Source organism: Mastigoproctus giganteus, chromosome 6 (assembly GCF_048544385.1).
Source record: "Mastigoproctus giganteus isolate SK-2022 chromosome 6, ASM4854438v1, whole genome shotgun sequence".
Lineage (NCBI taxonomy): Eukaryota > Metazoa > Arthropoda > Arachnida > Uropygi > Thelyphonidae > Mastigoproctus > Mastigoproctus giganteus.
The window spans coordinates 208,861,345-208,883,009 of record NC_143580.1 but is presented as its reverse complement, the minus strand read 5'-3'; the positions used below and the strand labels follow the sequence as shown (position 1 = coordinate 208,883,009).

Below are 21,665 nucleotides of genomic sequence, written 5' to 3'. Positions count from 1 at the left end.
TAAATCACACAAAACAGACTCAACGTTGTACTGTCCACCGATATCAACTGGATGCACTTCCTTGGATTTCATGTGTTTCTTAACTAACAGCATAACCCCTCCTCTCTTCCTAACCCCCTCTCACATTATACTGTCCAAATTTCAATTCGGCACTACTTGTATCTGTGTGACACCATGTCGTTGATACCCAAACAATATCCGCCTTTCTTGGGGTCAATATCCATCTCTGATATTGATCTCAACAATATCAGCACTTCAAATTCATCAAATGTATTTACTATACTTCTAGAATTGGTGTACATGCAAGTATACATGCACCTGTTGTTACTCTTAGTTACCCTAACACAGCCCATGTATTTACTTGTACCATGATGACTCCCAGCAGCTCTTGAAATAGCCAGCAACTTGCTCTCTAGGCTGCTGCTCATTACAATAGAAGCAGTGCAAGAATCACTTAGCTCCCTTGCCTGTGGCTACCGTTAATCTTTTAGTATATGAATCCCCCCCCCCTCCAACTAGCAGTTTTCCGGCTCACCTAACACTGCCTCGATAGGATCAGCAAATATTCTTGCACCCTTTCTATTTAAGGGTGTCCTACCCCTGTAGAAGGACACAGTTGAAGATGATACATAACTGTTGAATAGCAGCTTTCCAATGAAGACTTGGAGTAATTGGCTAAATAACTATGCCAAAAGAAGGAGGAGAAAGAAAAAGAAAAAGAATCTCCTCTAAAATCTATAAATACAAGTGATTATATTTTTCAGCCAAGAAGACCCTCAACTAATGAGCTCCGAAAAACTGACCGCGACTTGAAGCAAAGTGCAAAGGAGCATAACTGTATCCATTGGCACCTATTCTGAGATTCTCAAAGAAAGAAAGAAACTTGATAGTCAGCACTGCATGCTCTCTTCAAAAAAGGGAAGATCCTCAACCAAGGACTTCAGCAAAAGAGTAAAATTTCTGCATTACACCACTGTCAAAATAGATTAGTGTAAGAGCCTTACTGGTGCTTCCAAAAACTTTTGTCGACCAGGCTAGCCAGGTGAGTAAAGTGCCTGCCTGGCAACACAAAAGTCACGGGTTCGAATCCCGCCTCGGGCTTGGATCAAAGTACTGGAAAAACCTTGGGAGGTGATTATGGCTACAGAAGGCGATGCGCTAACTTAAAAAAAAAAAAAAAAAAAAAAAACACTTTCAGACTGGGCTTCGAATACATAAAACAAAATGTACATTTTTTTTTTTTTCCCCTTATTTATTTAAATTTATTTTCATTATTTTATATTTAATTACAGTGAAACTTCTTCTAACGAACACCTCTCTTTAACAAACATCTCTCTACAACGGACATTTTCAAATTCCCCAACTCAGCTCTATTGGTTTTAATGTGTTTTCAGCTTCTGCTAGTGGACATTCTCTGTAACAGACACTGACAGGCAATCTCCACTGTTTCGTTTAGCACTTAATTTGATCTTCCCATAACGGACTTTTTTCTAGGAACTTTTCTTCCATGTATTGCCTCAATTTTGTGTTTATTTTCTATTTCCGATATCTGAATTTTATCAAGGTTTACGTCGCGGTTCTAAACCCTTTTTTCAAGAATTTTAAGGCACGTGTAAAACTTCTGATGAATTCGGTGTGTGCGGGGGGGGGGGGGGGTTTGTACGGCCTTTCGTCTTTTGAGTTTCAGTTTTGTTCAGTGTCGTGTGAAGTGCACAATGTCTTCTCGTAAACATTTAACTTTAAAAGATAAAGTCGAACTCATTAATGCATATGATCGGCAGAAAAATAGTGTTTGCAATCTCGCTTCAAAATTCAAAATCAGGAAGACCCAGGTAAGCGACATCCTAAAGGGAAAAAATGAACTGCTCAAACAATTTTAGCAACACGGAAATGATCAAGTTTAAAAATCATTCCCGAAAACTGTTGGACTTCAAATTGACAATGTTACGTATGAGTGGTTTTGTCGGCAAACGTGCTAAAAAAATTCACCTTAATGGGCCTATTATTAGGGAAAAGGCTTTGGAGGTTGCAAAAGCTATAGGAGTAAATGAGTTCAATCAAAGCTTCTGTGGGATGGCTAGACAAGTTCAAAACTTGGCATAAACTTTCTTGGAAAACCGTAAGTTATGAAGGTGGATCTGTTGATACTGGGGTTGTAACAGAGTGGACCGTTAAATTGGAAGATTTGTGTAGTGATTTTGAAGCTAAGGATATTTACAACTGTGACGAAACAGGGTTGTTTTTTAAAGCGCTTCCTGAAAAAACAATAAGTCTAAAAAACGAAAAGTGCCAGGGCGGAAAAATTTCTAAGGAACGCTTGACTGTACTATTGTGTACAAATATGCTGGGAGACTTTGAACAACCTCTTGTTATAGGAAAACCACAAAATCCTCGTTGTTTCAAGGGCATAAAGTTGAATCTTTTGAATGTTGACTGGAAGTCTAATAAAAAAGCATGAATGACACGAGATATCATGAGCGAATGGATAATCACTTTAACCAAAACATGATTCGTCAAAACAGAAAAATTATTCTTTTCATGGATAATGCTGCATCTCACCCACACATTGAATTGACCAACATTCAAATCGTTTTTCTGCCACCAAACACATCTGCAGAGTGTCAGCCCATGGATGAAGGGATAATAAAAAAACTTAAACTTCACTACAGAAAACGTGTTTTAAGACATCTCATTGCAAATATGAACGATGTAACATGTGCGAGTGACCTTGCAAAGAAAATCAGCATCCTAGAGCGATTCAATGGATTTCCTCTTCAGTAAACGCAATTAGAAAACAAACTGTCGTGAACTGTTTTATAAAGTCTGGCTTCTCAAACGCAAAAATTCAAGTTATGAACAGCAATGTGGAGCACCAAGAAGAATAAGAACTTCAACATCTATTGATGATTCAATGGATTTCCTCTTCAGTAAACGCAATTAGAAAACAAACTGTCGTGAACTGTTTTATAAAGTCTGGCTTCTCAAACGCAAAAATTCAAGTTATGAACAGCAATGTGGAGCACCAAGAAGAATAAGAACTTCAACATCTATTGATAATGTACGATACTTCAGCTATAAGTGACGCTGGCTACAAAGATATAGACTCGAACTTCACTACAGAAGATGGTGCTATAGATATCAATGACATTATCATCAATATTTTTCAAGAAGTTCCTCATGAGGATGAAGAAATGGAAGGAGGTAATTCTTTCGAAGAACATATTAACGACGAACCACCGATGAAAATAGAAGAAGCGCTCATACAAATCAATCGTTTAAAAATGTTTTTCGCTACTGAAGAAGATACTGAAAAACTTCCGATGGTATCTTCACTCCAAACAAGTGCTGAAAACAAAATTATCAGCCGGAAGAAGGTGCAGAAGAAAATAAGTGATTACTGTATGTATTTTTCGTAAGATAAAGTCATAATATGCATAGCACAATTGTATGTATATTATTTACAAAAATATTGTTCAAAATCTGTATATATTTTATATTTCATTTTATATTAAATGTTTCACGATTTTTCTTTCTTTCTTTCTTTTTTTTTTTTTTTTCAGCCTCAGACTTCTTGTTAGCGGACACTTCTCTCTAACGGACAAATTTTCGTTCCCCAAGGCTGTCCATTAAACGGAAGTTTCACTGTATATTTAATTGATTTATATTGATAAAAATACTGTTTTTACATGCACAGCATCATTCAAGAGCTTTAAATATAATATTGTATTACGTATATCAATTTTGAGGGAGGCCTAGAACGTAACTCACTGACTTAGATCATATAATCAGGTTAATTTTCCACTGCCCCCCCCCCTCACCAGTTCCTACAGGAATGGAACCCCATTGTAAACCGAGGGCTACCGGTATTATAGACTTAAATAGAAATCTCCATGAGTTTTCTAGACATAACCCGAAACCTTACGAATGTCATCAAGGCAGAGAGATGAAAACTGTAAGCAACTACATCAGATATGGCAAAGTGAATGGGAGCAAGAGATTAAAGGTGTGACTACCAAAATGTTTTTGCCATAGGTGGCTATGTTAGCCCAAAAGCACCTAAGTGGTATGCTCAAGGACTTTATACCACATTTCTGTTAACAGGTCATAGATCTCTTAAAGCTAAATTCCACTCTTTGCAACTTATCGATGACCCCTAGGGTACCTGCAGAAAAAATGATTGGGCACAAGATCTATATGATGCGTAATTTATGAAAATCAACGTAGACAGTTAATTACCGAAATTGGACCCCTTCCTAAGGGCCAATACACCAATTCATCTTGGAGGAGGCCTTTACAAGGTCTTCAACAAGCATGCTCAAAACACTTCTGAAATCTGCCAAAAATTGCAGTGACAGGCTCTTCAACCAGTTCCTGTACCAAATGAAAAAAACCAAAAGTAGAAGCCTGGAAAACAAAATGGAGGGTATATCAGAGACTGCTGAGAGTCACTGCGGTACAAGAAAACACATGCGTTGTATTAGGGTAGCTAAGAATAGGAACAGGTGCATATATACTTGCATGTACATCAATGCTAGGAGTTTGGTAAATAAATTTGATGAATTTGAGGTATTGCTCAAAACATCGAAGGCAGATATTGTTGGGATACCAGAGACGTGGTGTCACACAGATATAAGGAATGCAGAACTGGAATTTGGGGAGTACAACGTCTACAGAAAGGATACTCTGGATAGGAAGGGAGGAGGGGTTATGCTATTAGTTAAGAAATACATAAAATCCAAGGAAGTGAAGCCAGTGGACATCACTGGACAGTGGAGTGTTGAGTCAGTTTAGTGTGACATAAGCATTGGGAGATCAAAATTGAGAGTAGGAGTGTGTTATAGGCCTAATGACTCTGATGAGTATAATAAGAATCTGTACAGGGAAACAGGGTGGGCCAGTAAATCAGAGAGTATTATAATAGGGGTTTTGAATTTCCCAGACACTGACTGGAATTTGTGTGTTGGTCACTCACACACTCAAGGCTTTTGTGGACTATGATGTGGTCACATATGGCAGAGAAGAAAAATCCATGGGATACATACAAATTAATGGGTGATACGGAAGCCTATGATAGATATAAGCTAGTCTGTAACCAAGTCACAAAGGAGATTAGGCAGCCAAAGGCAGATTATGAGAAATCTTTGGTAAAGGATGCAAAGTAAAACAGAAAAGAGTTCTTTACCTATGTAAACTCTATAAGGAAACTGATGAATCAGATTGGTCCACTGGATATTGATGGTTCAACTGTTGATGATCCTGCTCAGGTGTCTAACAAACTAAATGAGTATTTTGCATCTACACTGACCCATGAGGAGTTATTCAGGGAGGGGAATGCCAGAGGTCAATTAAAATCTGGCAGTGAGCCAGATGATTTTGTAATAACTGAGGAGGCAGTTATTAAAGGAGGCAGCAAAAGAAATAAGCAAACCCTTAGCCATAATTCTGACATAAATATTCTTTGGACTCAGGGGAGGTACCCATAGACTGGAGATGTGCAAATGTGACCCCAATTCACAAAGGAGAATCAAAGGGCGACACAAGTAATTATAGACCTGTTAGTTTAACTTCTGTTCCAGGAAAATTAATGGAGGCAACGGTTAAAGAGGCACTGCAGGATCATCTAGTCAAGACTTCAGTTATAGCTCGGACACAGTTTGGTTTTGTTAAGGGAAAGTCTTGCCTGACCAATTTGATTGGATACTATGATGTGGTCACAAAGGAACTGGATGCAGGGAATAACTTTGATATCATATATTTGGATCTTAGAAAGGCTTTTGATACTGTTGCACAGAAAGACTGCTGAACAAATTACAGAAAAATCATCATCAATATCATTTATAAATATAGAAACAAAATTTCTGTATTTATAAATGATACTGATGATGGTATATCAAGCTTAATGTCCAAGTTTGCAGATGATACAAAGGTTCGCAGGGTTGTTAATGACACTAATGATAGTACGCTGCTGCTGCAACAGGATCTAGAAAAGTTGAGCAGATGGGCTGAGAGGTAGGAAATGAAGTTCAACATTAACAAATGTAAAATACTACATATGGGAAGCAGTAACCGCAGAGTGACATATCAACTCTGTGGTATTGCACTGTCAGTGTGGTACTACAATGACAGTGGTAGAGAACGTAAAGGACCTGGAAGTAATTGTGCAGGCAGATATGAAGTTCTCTGATCAGTGCAAACAGTCTGCAAGAGTAGCTCATAGTGTCTTGTCAATGATATACAGGAATTTTTCAGGGATAAGGAGTTGATTATCCCCATGTATAAAGCAATGGTCAGGCCATACCTTGAGTACTGTATACAGTACTATAGGTCTGGAGGCCTCATTTCAAGAAGGATGTAGAGCTGCTGGAAAGAGTACAGAGAAGGGCAACAAGATCAGTGAATGGAACAAAGGGTTGCTCTTACGAAGAAAGGCTTAAATTTTGCAAATTACAGTGCCTGGAGATTAAGCACCTGCAAGGTGATCTGATTGAGGTGTATAAAGCCTTAAATGGTTTCAGCATGCTCAATGCTGATGGGATTTTCCGTCTTGCTCAGAATAATCACCTGAGAGGGCATAAATTCAAATTAAGGAAAGACAGATGTAGGACAGACGTGCAGAAATTTGCCTTTAGCCAGCGAGTGGTTGGTTGGTAGAACAGACTTCCATCCCTTGTCATGGAAGTTGATAGCCTAAATAAGTTTAAGGCTCAGCTGGACAGGTATTTTGAATGAACAGAGGGGTGAAGTGGTTATTTATTTATTTTTTATTTATTTTATTTATTTTTATTTATTTATTATTTTTTTTTTTTGGCTGATGCTGCATAAGCTTGCTTTCTTGCATCAAATGCCTCTACTAATGCTAATTCAATGTACTGTTCACTTCCAATTATTACAACAGACATGAGTGACGCTTGTAGCTTGTCTTGAATCACCCAAAGCATTTCAAAATAGGCTTACTCTGCACTGCAAAACTTAGTCCCACCAAGAAGCCATCACGATGGGTTGCGGGCTCTCCTCAAATGAGGGATAACAAAATGTGTACATTTGAACTTACCACAAAACTATCAATCTAATGTTCACTTGTAATTATTACAGCAGACATGAGTTGCCCACAACTTGTCTTGATCTCCCACAAGTATTCAAAAATAGTCTTCATCAGCATTATGCTTCACCAGCTTTGGAGCTATACAATATCCACACATTTCAGAATTAGTCTGTAGCTCTAATATATCACAATATTGGTACATGATTAGGTAATGCACACAGTACATATATAATGCATATAAATGTCAAAAAAACATAAAACTTTCAATTGCCAAAATACTGAGCAGAGAAAAACAAATGCCGCTATTTGATTTAGTATACACAATATGCATATAATAAAGAGTTAAAAACAAACTTTTTCTGTTATATGGCATTACCAAATACCTTAAATTAACTACTTAAAAAGTAAAATGATAATCTAGGTTTATTCTTACCCAAATGACCTTTATGTTTATCATCACTGTACTTCACTATAATTTTTTCATACTAATTGCAGTTGTCTATATCTTTTTGAACCTCCTTGCCATCTTTGCGCCACAGGAAACTTTCACCTCAAACTTATAGGTTCAATGCCGTTAAATATATCATAAATAATAAAAATGCAATAATGAATCCTGTGACACCACTCATGAATACAGTCCCGAGAGCAACAGCCATTAAACACAGGCATCCATGAGGGAGAGAAATCTCAAAATCTTGTGAAAATTATTCTTTAAAACCAGGTGGGGGTGGGGGGGTGCATGCGCAAGAGAGAGAGAGAATTACACTATAAATATAAGATAACATTTACACAAATAAAGTAGGTGGTAGAAGAGCAAAAAATTATAGCATCTAACAGGCAGTAATAAAAAATAAGTAAAAGAATACAAAGGGGCCTAAGAAGAGATAAAAATGATTAAAAACTGGTTTATCAAATTAACATTTTATTACAAAACCACTGATAAATTACTATAAAAGCTTGCAACAATTTAAGTTCAAAGTTTATTTTAAATTTTAAATGGTGATTGTACTATTTAAATTTCATCAATATATTTCCACGATGGAAAAACAGTACCAAGGTTGCAGGGATCCTGTAATGATAGGGTTTCTACCGGTTCCTTGTGAGGGAGAGTAAGCAGGAACACAAGAGAAAATTTCTGAGCAGCAAACATTTTTATGGACAATTACAGGTATACTGATTATATATTATTAAAATATAACTATTTTGCAATGAATTATGATATTTTTCCAGAAGTTAAATGAGTTATAGGGAACGTATGATATTTTTTTACACTTGTATTGCAAACTTGAATTACAGGTAGCCCTCGTTTTGCAGCAGTCCAATTTGCGCAGATTTGCAATAGCGCCAGTCACTAAGTACAAGGTCATTTTTATTTTTATTTATTTATTTTTGCAATTTTTTTATAAATTGAAAGTTTAAAATCGTCAGAAAAAATTTATGGGCAGCGTGTTATATTATTTAACATGCACAGTTCACGTGATCGATAACAGTCTGAGCTAATCAGCAATTAGCGCATCCGTATCGGAGACGAGAAAGCTTCTGCCCTCAAAGTAGCCACTCATGGAAGTGGGAGGTAAAGGCCCATGCAGTGAAGCATTGGTTGTTTATACCATGTACATATGTTGAAAATTTATTATGCTAACATTTTGTATTACTTGTGCAATTAATAAATTAAATAATAATTAATAATAGTGATAGCCATGTGGAGTTTTTGGCAATTGTGACAGTGATAGTCATTTACAGTTTTTGCCAATCGTGATAGTGATACTGATAGTCGTGGGTAGTTAGCATTAGCATTAGTAGAGGAATTTGATGCAAGAAAGCAAGCTTATGCAGCATCAGCAAAAAAAAATTTTTTTTTAAAATAATAAATAAATAAATAAAAAATAACCACTTCCACTTCATCCCTCTGTTCGTTCAAAATACCTGTCCAGCTGAGCCTTAAATTTATTTAGGCTATCAACTTCCACGACAAGGGAAGGAAGTCTGTTCCACCAACCAACCACCCGCTGGCTAAAGGCAAATTTCCTCACGTATATCCTACATCTGACTTTCCTCAATTTGAATTTATGCCCTCTCAGGTGATTACTCTGAGCAAGAGGAAGAATCCCATCAGCATTGAGCATGCTCAAACCATTCAAGGCTTTATACACCTCTATCAGATCACCTCGCTGATGCCTAGTCTCCAGACACTGTAATTTGCAAAACTTAAGCCTTTCTTCGTAAGAGCACCCCTTTGTTCCATTCACCATTCTTGTTGCCCTTCTCTGTACTCGTTCCAGCATCTCTACATCCTTCTTGAAATGAGGCCTCCAGAGAGTACTGTATACAGTACTCTAGGTGTGGCTTGACCATTGCCTTATACAAGGGAATAATCACCTCCTTATCCCTGCTAGAAAAATTCCTATATATCATCGACAATACACCATGAGCTACTCTTGCAGCCCGTCTGCACTGCTCAGAAAACTTCATATCTGCCTGCACAACCACCCCCAGGTCCCTTTCATTCTCTACCACTGTCAGTGTAGTACCACAGAGTTGATACGTCGCTCTGGGGTTGCTGTTTCCCATATGTAGTACTTTACATTTGTCAAGGTTAAACTTCATTTGCCACCTCTCAGCCCATCTGCTCAACCTTTCCAGATCCTGTTGCAGTAGCATAGTGTCAGTAGTGTCCTTGACAACCCTGCCAACCTTCATATCGTCTGCAAACTTGGACATTAAACTTCATATACCATCATCAATATCATTTATAAATACAGAAAACAATAATGGACCCAATACTGAACCCTGAGGTACTCCACTAATAACATTAGTCCACGATGAGCAGTGTCCATTGATTACCACTCTCTGTCTTCTCCCCCTCAACCACCCCTTTATCCATAGCAGCAATTTGCCTACAATGCCACACTGCTCCAATTTTTGCAGCAGTCTTCCACGTGCAACAGTATCAAAAGCCTTTCTAAGATCCAAGTATATAATATCAAAGTTATTTCCTGCATCCAGTTCTTTTGTGACTACATCATAGTATCCAATCAAATTGGTCAGGCAAGACTTCCCCTTAACAAAACCATGCTGTGTCTGAGCTATAACTGAAGTCTTGTCTAGATGATCCTGCAGTGCTTCTTCAACCAGTGCCTCCATTAATTTTCCGGGAACAGAAGTAAAACTGACAGATCTATAATTACTTGTGTCGCCCTTTGACCCTCCTTTGTGAATTGGGGTCACATTTGCACATCTTCAGTCGTTGGGTACTTCCCCTGAGTCCAAGGAAGCTCTCATAATTATGGCTAAGGGTTTGCTTACTTCCTTTGCTGCCTCCTTTAATATAACTGGATAGATTCCATCCACCCCAGGTGCCTTTCTTGTATTTATTTTCAACAACTTCTCCTCCAATTTACTCGCAGTTATTACAAGATTCTCTAGCTTACTGCCACAGTTGAATACACCTCTAGCATTCCCCTTGCTGAATAACTCATCATGTGTGAATGTCCATGCAAAATATTCATTTAGTTTGTTAGCTACCTAAGCAGGTTCATCAACAGTTGACCCAACGATATCAAGTCGACCAATCTGATTCATCCCCTTCCTTCTAGAGTTTACATAAGTAAAGAACTCTTTGCTGTTTTTCTTTGCATCGCTTGCCAAAGATTTCTCGTAATCTGCCTTCGCCTGCCTAACCTCCTTTGTAACTTGGTTACAGATCAACTTGTATCTATCATAGGCTTCTGTGTCACATGTTAATTTGTATGTATCCCATGCATTTTTCTTCTCTGCCATAGTTAATTCTGATTAGTTCATCTGACATCCATTTAGGCCTAAACCTTGAACAATATTTCTTAGTTGGTATGTAAAGCCTAGTAGCTTCCAAGATAAGTTCTTTGAATGCTTCCCATTTTGAATTTGCTGTTGGTAACATCATCAGTTGGTCCCACTGTATAGAATTTAAATACTGTCTCAGTCCATCGTAGTCGCCTTTACAAAAGCAAAAACCCTTCCCTTTACCACTGATGGTAGTTACCTCTTTGAGTAAATCCCACTTCAGCACACTGTGATCACTGCCACCTAGTGATTCATTTACCTGCAGATTCTTAATGCATGAAGAATCACTACTGATAATCAAATCAAGAGTATTACTCCCTCTAGTTGCCTCCCGAACATGCTGATGTAGAAAACAATCATCCAATAAATCCACAAAAGCCTTGCTAGTGTGTGAGCGACCAGCCCGCAAATTCCAGTCAATATCTGGGAAATTAAAATCCCCCATTATAAGACTCTCTGATTTACTGGCCCACTCTATTTCCCTGTACAATTTCTTATTATACTCATCAGAATCATTAGGCCTATAGCACACTCCTACTCTCAATTTTGATCTCCCAATGCTTATGTCACACCAAACTGACTCGACACTGCACTGTCCAGCAATGTTGACTGGCTTCACTTCCTTGGATTTTATGTATTTCTTAACTAATAGCATAACCCCTCCTCCCTTCCTATCCTGTCTATCCCTTCTGTAGACATTGTACTCCCCAAATTCCAGTTCTGCATTCTTTATATCTGTGTGACACCACGTCGCTGAAATCCCCACAATATCTGCCTTTGATGTTTTGAGCAATACCTCAAATTCATCAAATTTATTTACTAAACTCCTAGCATTGGTGTACACGCAAGTATACATGCACCTGTTCTTTTTCTTAGCTACCCTAACACAACCCATATGTTTACTTGTACCCCATGATTCCCAGCAATCTCTGAAATATCCTGCATCTTATTTTCCAGGCTGCGGCTCATTCCAATAGAAGCAGTGCTAGAATCACTTTCACCTCTGCCAGTGGCTACTGTTAATCTATTAGTCCTTGTATCCCCCCAATCTAGCAGTTTTCCGACCCACCTAACACTGCCTCGATAGCATCAGCAAACATTCTTGCACCCTTTCTATTTAAGTGTATCCCATCCCTGTAGAAGCAGTCTCTCCTGTTAACAAGTACAGACCTGGCTGAAAAAAATTCTAACCCTTGAGCCTAGCACAATCTTTCCAGGGCCGAATTGATCGACAGGGTTCTCAACATATACTCCCTCCTATCGTGTCTGGGCAGAATTGCAGACACTTTCAAATTCAACCCTAATTCACGGCTTTTTTTCAACAGTGACCTGTACTTGTTAAGTAATTCCGCCGGTTTCCTACTCTTAATATCATTAGTGCCAACGTGTACAACTATATCACCTTTTGTGCCGTTAAAAGATGAAATCCACTCTACAGCGTCATCAACCTTTGCCCCTGGCAGACATACCCATATAACTCAGCAAGAAGTCATCCATATTCACAAGAATGACTACTGATCTCCTGACACATTCAAAAATCTAAAAGGCACTTCTGAATTAATCTACAAACAGGGCACAGTATAATATCTTTTAATTAAATAATAAAATATTAAAGAAAATAAACATGAGCTACCATTTTCATTATGTACATCAACATTTATGTCGATTCCTGGCTGTTCCACAAGAAAGTCAACTAACCCCATGTGTCCTTTCATAAAAGCCAAACTCAGTGGTGTTACCTGGAAGAAATAAAATTTGATTAGAATGCAACTATATATTTCCAAAAATTCATCTATATACTTTCACTAAAAACATTTCATGGCAGAATGGAATTATTTCACATGTATGCTGCCATCTAAAAGCAAGAGACACATTCCATATATCGTAATTTCGGAAATGTTGGGGGAAAAAATTAACATTAAAATACCCCCAGTATTCCAAAAATGTGTACATAATGGTTGAAAATTAAAAGGTTTGGAATTCACTGCTAAAAGCAAACACTTTTATACTAAACTGTAAACCAGAATAAATTTTAAAATTTTATAAAAAGTTTATTCATATACATCAATTATCATTGACACAAGCAAAAAAAACAAATAAAACTATCTGTGAAGCCTATAAACAAAAGCCAAAAATCACTGAAAAGTGATAAATCAGTGTGTGCCAATATCGAGTAGTTGCTACAGTAGAACGTCGAAAATTTGAATGAACCAGCATTTATTATTTTTTGTTATGCTGGTGCCATAAAATAATTACAGTTAGAGCAGGTTATCGTATCCATCACGTTTGTGAATTGAATTTTGATTCTATTAAACGGCAATTCGAATCGAAAATCGGAAGAATATTATCCACAGGCTATAAAAATGAAGATGAAAAGCACAAATTTACACCTTTTTTCCCATTATCAATTAACAACATTCAATGATATGTGAAAATCTGAAGTATATTATGCACAGAGCAGCAAAATAAAAATAAATTTATTCTTATATACATAGCTTAATTAATATACATACAGTACTAACTAAACATAACACTTTGTAATCTGTTATTCAACACACTTTGTAATATAATATATCTGTTCGCTGACTTTTTTTTTTTTTTTTTTTTGTGGTAAAATCTAAAACATTAAAAAAACATAAGTTTCAATCAATAACAAAGAACACGGCAAGAAGAAATTATAACTAACACGATAAGCCCAAGTGAGATACGGAGTAAAAAGATTCTGAACAGTTTTTACACAGTTTTATTTCACCGTACTGCAGTTTTCTTTTTCTTTTAAAAGGAAGCAGACTGAAGTTTTAAACAGTCTTTCAAAGGGAAAAAGCAGTTCTTCTTTAGCAAAATTTTATGAAGTTGGAAAGTCAATCATAACAGACATTAAAAACAAGGAAAAAATTTTATTTTAAAGTTCGCATCGAAACTTGATTCGGATGGGGCAAAAAAAAAAAAAAAAAAAACTAGGAGAACAGCTAATGACCCATCCTCCGGAGATGCTATTTATTTGCGGTTTACAGAGAGACAAAGTTTAGGAGAACCCATATCTGGACCCTTGCTGTGTGAAAATGAGCTGAATTTAAAAAAAAAAAAAAAATAGGCAGTCCCTCAGATTTAAAGTGAGCGTTTTTATTTCTAAACTTACTAAACTTTATTTTTATTAGTCTCCAGAACAGTATTTTTGATAAGTTTGAAAATGTGAACAAATCGATGTTATGGCACAGCACTTTGATGCATTTTGAGCAGAGATATGAATTGCAACATAACTTCTACTGCCATTTTAACCTTATAGGCATAAAGCCGATGAATATAAATTAGCAAAACAACATTCACTAGCATAATTTCTCTGCTAAATATAGATTAAAATAAAATAATGAAATCTTACAAGAACAACCACAAACTTCCATATTCCATTTCAGAGGGAACAATTATTTGGAACTTTTTGATCACAGCTTGTAATATGTATGTATGTATATAAGCTATGATCAAAATCTTCCAAATCCATATATACATATTGCTAAAAGTTACCAGAAAGTTGCATGTTTCAAAGAATCTTCATGATACAATATTGCTTTCTGAAGTAAGTAAGTAAACATATACATTTATCATGAGTGGGTGCCAAGGAGAACATTTGAACACAAGTTGTGATCAACGAGTTTGGATACTAAATTACATCTGGAAATGATGCTTACCAGCATTCGGCTGGATCCCCTTCAAAGTATACGCCTTACACACACATTGATTTGAAGGGGGGGATCCAGGAGACTAAATACAATCAGTACAGCAGACAGATAACCACACTGATGAAGTACAGTGAACCCTCGCCTCACAATTGGCTCACTGTATGGTTATATCTCTTAACGATGGACCCTCCATTCACTATACAATATGTAGTAAGCACTGGTCATTGTGATCACATCTGTGAATTGGATTTTAATTCAATTAAATGGCAATTCTGATAAGCAAAGATAGGAGGAATATTATCCACAGGCTATAAAAGATATAAAGCAAAAATTCATGCTTTAATTACCTTGCCAATTAATAAAATTGAACGATAAGTGAAAATCGGAAGAATATTATTATTATCCAAAGATTAGCGAAATAAAAATATATTTATGCTTATGTACATAGCTTAACTACTATTTCTAATATGTACATCCTAACTAATTCATATTTCTGTTCACTGACTTTTTTTTTGTTGTTGTTGTTGTTGTAAAATTTAAAATACTAAAATTACAACTAATTGCAATTTTAGTATTTTAGAAATATGGAGTGACAAGTTTACAAAAATCAAAAAATAGGAATGAAGGGAAGATTCTGAAAATTTGTTTGATTTTTATATGATTCAACAGCAAGCGGAAACACAATTTCACCATAATAACGTAAAAACACACAGAATTCCAGCTATCAGTACTATCGTAAATGCAATAAGATCGAGTTTACTACCCATTTATAATAGATTGCACTAACAGAAAAGCCAATAAACCAGACATTGCAAATTGTTTTTATTGTTTTATGGTAGTGACCAACAGAAATTTAACCCCAGGGGCAGGGGCTCACATCTGGTGAGTATGGGCTTGGCAAACCCAGGGTCCTGAGCTGGATATCATCATTCTTGGTGATTCCTTTCTACTTCTGACTGACTCTCTCACTCTCTCTCTCTCTCTCTCTCTCTCTCTCTCTCTCTCTCTCTCTCTCAGGGGATTTTTTTTTTTTTTTTTTTTTTTTGGCTGGTGCAGCATAAGCCTCAGGCTTCCTTGCACCATATGGCTAATAATAATAATAAATGTGATTAGAAAAATATCGCAAAGGCATTCAAAAATTTATTCTTATAACCGAACATATGTTATTGTTATTTGGTTTTTTTTTTTTTTTTTTTAGGAGCATTAGCAACTAAGGCCATATTGCTCCGGGATATGCGGTGGTCATTCCTTGACCGTTCCGCATCCTCCATATTTGGTGGTGACGGGTTCGAACCCCGGTCTAATCAAGAAGTGTGTGCTACGCACTGCTGCATAGCGTGTTAGGCTACGGAGGTGCCTAACCGAACATATGGTTACGCTGAAAGGGTAGTGCATTTTAATGATTTGAGTTGGTTTTCTGAAATTTGAATCTATAAAAGGTGCTGATTCTGCAAATAAGTGACCATGTTAAGAGACGTTTACTTATTTCACTTTATCATGGCCGTATGACTGTCTCCAACTGGACCACGTGATCCTTCCTTGCAGCCAATGCAAATGCAACCTTTGTAAAAGTGTTAGCCACATGTTTTGTTTTTGCATCCTTGAAGTGACTTTTTGTGTTGTGCTTTAATCAATATATTACTTTTAATTAATTTTATTAATCAAGATGTACCATTTCCATTATAAAAATCACCTTTTAGAGAGATAAACAGTTTAGTTGTATAACGAAAATTTCAACTTCCAAGGTCTTGGAAGGAATTATCAAAAAAACAATGTGTTATTGGTTTCACATTACGATATTTTCACAATACGATGGTATCTCTGGAACGGTTTAATATCGTACAGTGGGGGTCCAATGTGCATTGCAAGAAATTCTGGAATGGAAAGTGCTGAATGTGCAGGGGCATGTTTATCATGTTTTTTGAAGAACAGGGTGTGAGCCAAAAAATATGATAAACATGACTGGTACTTGTCTATTATCCTCCTGCCAGTTTAATTTACATGTGCCTAGCATAACCTGTGTATATGTATGTATATTTATTTAAAATACACTGGTTAATTTAGGTTAGACTTTTACTATTTACAATGGCAGCAGAATAATAGAAAAGTATAGCATGATCTCAACATTTCAACTAGATTGCTCTCCTTTTTTCAGCATTGGAGAAGACCAGAACTTTGTTTCCAGTGAGAGCCATAAATCCACAATTTTTCAGCTGTAATTATGCAAGAAACAGTGATAGGGTAGCGATGGAATAGCAGTAGCAGCATAAGCATAAAGATGCTAAAATAGAAAAACTTACTGCCTCTGTGTGAGCATCAATGAGGAAACTAGAAAGAAAATAGCCTGAAACATGTTGCACTCCCAAATCTTTTCTTAAAATCAATTGCTAGGTCCCATAAGAAATACCAATTTCATGAACAAATTTGTAGAGAGATATATGCTGACCACTCCAAACCAGGTTGAACACAGGAGTAATTGAATCACTGCTTTTTGAAACTGAAGGTCAGCCTGAATAAAAGATAATAATAATTATAAGCTTCCTTATTAACTAGAATTGCATACATTCGTGATTGTGTCGTCAGATAACCAGGGGAATCTAACAATACACTGTCTATACAAAATGCATCGACCAAACAGATATTCAATATTAAGATCCATTACAAAGTTACGCTTCATAATCTAATTAACAAGACAAAACCAAAATAACAGAAAAGAGAATTAATAGTAATTAAAACAAACAAGACTACAAACTGAGCAGAGCATAAACTTATATCAACATACTAGGACCGGCGCTTACACAAGTTGACGTGTCCAGAGTCACATTTGGGAAGTTGAAATTGCAACCTCGAAACTGCTTTCATAATTATACAAGAGTATGATCCTGTTTTGCCCAAGCAATAAAGGATCATTTAGATCAATGTTCTGCAAGTGGTGTGCCGTGGAACACTGGTGTGCAGTCACAAGAAGATAGATGTCCCATGAACTTTGCTGAATCTATGAATAATACTATAAGTATTATGATTAGAAATTGACAACTGAGAACTTTTACCAACCAAGAAATTAACTGTACATTATTTAGTCCCAATTATAGTTTTTATATATGTTTGTAATGCTGCTCATTGTTATATTTCTCAGTACGCCATTATTATTGAAACACAATGTTGTACGTGTGGGACTATAAATTATTTTTTGCATGAGTATCCAGCACTTGCTTTCTAAAGTTATCTGTGTGTTTGCCATTCCAACATATCTCGTTTTGTCTGTACCTCTTCCTTTTTAAAATTAAGGAGGAAGTACAGACATTTTTAACAGTTGAAGGAAATGATTATGCAAAGCGATTTACAGATGATGAATGGGCAACAAAGTTGCACATCTTTCCGATATTTTCATTCATTTAATTGAGCTAAACTGAAAAATGCAAGGAAAGAACAAAAATCTTTTTACGAGTATGGATAAGATTCAAGTCTTTCGGAATAAACTAGATTTGTGGATACAACACATTGTAAATAGGTTGTTTCAGATGTTCCCAACTACATGGTCTCTTGCTGCTGGTAAAGTGGTCATGGACTTCATTAAAGAGATTTTAAATAACTTGCAGAAGTTCAAGGATTATATTGGAGGGAGCGTGTTGAAGATTGACTGGGTTCGTGATCCATTTGTCATGGATGCAAAATCTTTTCCGGTGAATGTACAAGAGGAACTAACAGTTCTGAAGACGGCCAGAAGGTTTGAGATAAAAACATCGTGAAATGACAATAAGGAAAGAATACCCGGCTATCGCTGAGATGCCAATTAATGTGATATTAACATTTTCGAATACTTATTTGGGTGAACTGGGCTTTTTGACCTTGAATGAAATTAAAACATCAAAAAGGAAAAGAGACTCAGATCCATTGATGAAGAAATGAGGCTTGCATTGGCAACGATTCCACCACGCATCAGCTATGTGTGTTCAGCAAAGAGGACACAAGTATCACATTGAAGGTATGGGTAGTTATTTGGTATAATACTACAAGATTGGGGGGGGGGGGTTGCTTTGCTTTTGTACAGTGATTAGAGTTTTAAAAAAATGTAAATACAGTAAACCCCCGCTATTCGAGGTATCTGTATTCCCGGTTTTGCGTATTCATGGTCCCTGATTTAATATAAAATGAAACCTAAAAAAATATGAATTTTAAAGTGCCGTGAACATTTTCTGCCATAAAAAAACATGGGCATGGCAAAAATTATCTTTCCCGGTCAAAACAGCACTCAGTGGGTGGGGGTAGAGGAGTGACAAAATCGCGAGCGTGGATGTTTCTCGCTAATCCTTGTTCAGTATGTGTTATGCGCTTGTCATGGAAGGTTTTGTCGTTTGCTTTTAATTTATATGCTTATAAATTGAATAAATTTATCAATTTATAAAGTGATATGCTTAGAAAAGTGATAAATCTACCGTTTTGCAGTGTAAAACAGACTTTTTCGAGCGTGTTAAGGGAAGAAAGTGACTTTATTGTGGACAAGTTCTTTCTAACCCGTACAAAAATATGGCTACGAATAACAAGGGAAATGTGAAAAGATCAAAGAAGGTGATGACATTAGCAAATAAATTTGAGTTATTACTCCTCAGTGGCAAAACATTATAAAATCAATGCGTGAATGGTACGATCAATCAAAAAATCGGTAAGAAAAAATCAGTCATGGTGTCTATGAAAATGCGTTAATTGCTTCAAAAATTTGCTCTGTAACTTGCTTCAAAAATTTGCTCTGTAACTCACGAGTTACAGAGCAATGTTAATTAGAAAAAATGGAAAGGGCTTTAAATCTGTGGACAGAAGACCGAACTCAAAATAAAATTCCGTTAAGTTATAGGAGTCTGCTGACGAGGCTACTAGAGACGGTCGTTTTCAAAGCCGCTAAGTGGATTTTTGTTAATTATTGATTTGAAATTATTGTTTTTCTAAAACTTTTGATTTAAATTTAGTAGTATAACATTATTTTGTGATTTTCTGATTAATTTGGTGTATTTTACTCGGCCTTGTAATTGCATAAAAGTATCGGTAAAGGTTTCCACGTGTTTCAACTCCGCTAACCGTTCGTAATTTTCCCGCCTTTGTGATACGATATACCGTACTAGATAGCGTTAGTTGAACTTCGTTAGCAGTTAAATTGTACGTTTAAATAAATACATATAACGACTTAGATTACAAACGTAATATAATTAATTTTATTTAACATAATTAATTATACATATAACCACTTAGGTTACGTAACATAAATAATTAGTAAAAACAAATAATTAATACATAACTTGATACGAAAGTTATATAAAGGGATTTCGCAGATAACACTCGTTACTGAAACGTAAATATTTCGTAGATAACACTCGTTACTGAAACGTAAATATTCCGTAGATAACACTCGTTACTGAAACATAAATATAGCGTTATAACTGTGTTTGGATACAAGTTTAGGATTTAATTTTGTACAGAAATTGAAATTTTATTGAAAGTAAATCTAAATCATGACTCAAACCAGAGCAGCAAAGCAAAGGGCTCAAGCTAATGGGAATGCTGTGGCCCAGGGGAGAACTGAGGGGGGCAGTTGTCCTCTGAATCACAGCCTTGTAAGATGCACTATTTGCTTGATGTTTGCGGAGCAGTCAAGTATGGGACATGATACTGCCATGGGGGATGTCTTTGTGTGTGTGCGATGCAAGGAGTGTAAGGAGATAAGGCGACAACTCAGCGTTGTTATGGGCCTATATGAGAGCTTGAAGGATAGGGTGGATGCCCTCGAAGGATTACAAGTGAGGGGCCCATCAAGCTCTCAGCTGCCCACACCAATGCCAGAGCTTGCACTTGGTCATCGCGAAACACAGCGGCAACCCCCAAGGCAGAATGCGCTGGTCCCAAAGGAACTAGTAGTTGTTGGTGACTCTATTGTCAGGGAAACGGGAAACATGCTTTGTAAAAAGGATAGGTGGAATAGGACCAGGGTATGTCTGCCAGGGGCAAAAGTTGATGACGTTGTAGAGCGGATATCATCTTTTAAGGGCACAAAAGGTGATATAGTTGTACACGTTGGCACTAATGACATTAAGAGTAGGAGACCGGCGGAATTACTTGACAAGTACAGGTCACTGATGAAAAAAAGCCGTGAATTAGGGTTGAAATTGAAAGTGTCTGCAATTCTGCCCAGACACGATAGGAGGGAGTATATGATGAGAGCCCTGTCAATCAATTCGGCCCTGGAAAGATTGTGCAGGGCTCAAGGGGTAGAATTTTTTTCAGCCTGGTCTGTACTTGTTAACAGGAGAGACTGCTTCTACAGGGATGGGATACACTTAAATAGAAAGGGTGCAAGAATGTTTGCTGATGCTATCGAGGCAATGTTAGGTGGGTCGGAAAACTGCTAGATTGGGGGGATACAAGGACTAATAGATTAACAGTAGCCACTGGCAGAGGTGAAAGTGATTCTTGCACTGCTTCTATTGGAATGAGCCGCAGCCTGGAAAATAAGATGCAGGATATTTCAGAGACTGCTGGGAATCATTGGGGTACAAGTAAACACATGGGTTGTGTTAGGGTAGCTAAGAAAAAGAACAGGTGCATGTATACTTGTGTGTACACCAATGCTAGGAGTTTAGTAAATAAATTTGATGAATTTGAGGTATTGCTCAAAACATCAAAGGCAGATATTGTGGGGATTTCAGAGACGTGGTGTCACACAGATATAAGAAATGCAGAACTGGAATTTGGGGAGTACAATGTGTACAGAAAGGATAGACAGGATAGGAAGGGAGGAGGGGTTATGCTATTAATTAAGAAACACATAAAATCCAAGGAAGTGAAGCCAGTCGACATCGCTGGACAGTGCAGTGTCGAGTCAGTTTGGTGTGACATAAGCATTGGGAGATCAAAATTGAGAGTAGGAGTGTGCTATAGGCCTAATGACTCTGATGAGTATAATAAGAAACTGTTCGGAGAAATAGAGTGGGCCAGTAAATCAGAGAGTCTTATAATGGGGGATTTTAATTTCCCAGATATTGACTGGAATTTGGGGGCTGGTCACTCACACAGTAGCAAGGCTTTTGTGGATTTATTGGATGATTGTTTTCTACATCAGCATGTTCGGGAGGCAA

At 36.9% G+C, this 21,665-nt stretch overlaps 1 protein-coding gene across 4 annotated transcripts in view; it reads right to left on the bottom strand.

Annotated features, from left to right (window-relative positions):
* The window catches only part of LOC150084913 (poly [ADP-ribose] polymerase tankyrase-like), a 1,170,388-nt gene that overhangs the window by 605,408 nt on the left and 543,315 nt on the right, over positions 1–21,665 (bottom strand). For all 4 annotated transcript variants that reach the window (XM_090376702.1, XM_090376704.1, XM_090376701.1 and 1 more), the window contains one exon: positions 12,498–12,603. In XM_090376702.1, the coding sequence (XP_090232828.1) occupies positions 12,498–12,603 (106 nt within the window). The remainder of the gene's footprint in view (positions 1–12,497; positions 12,604–21,665) is intronic.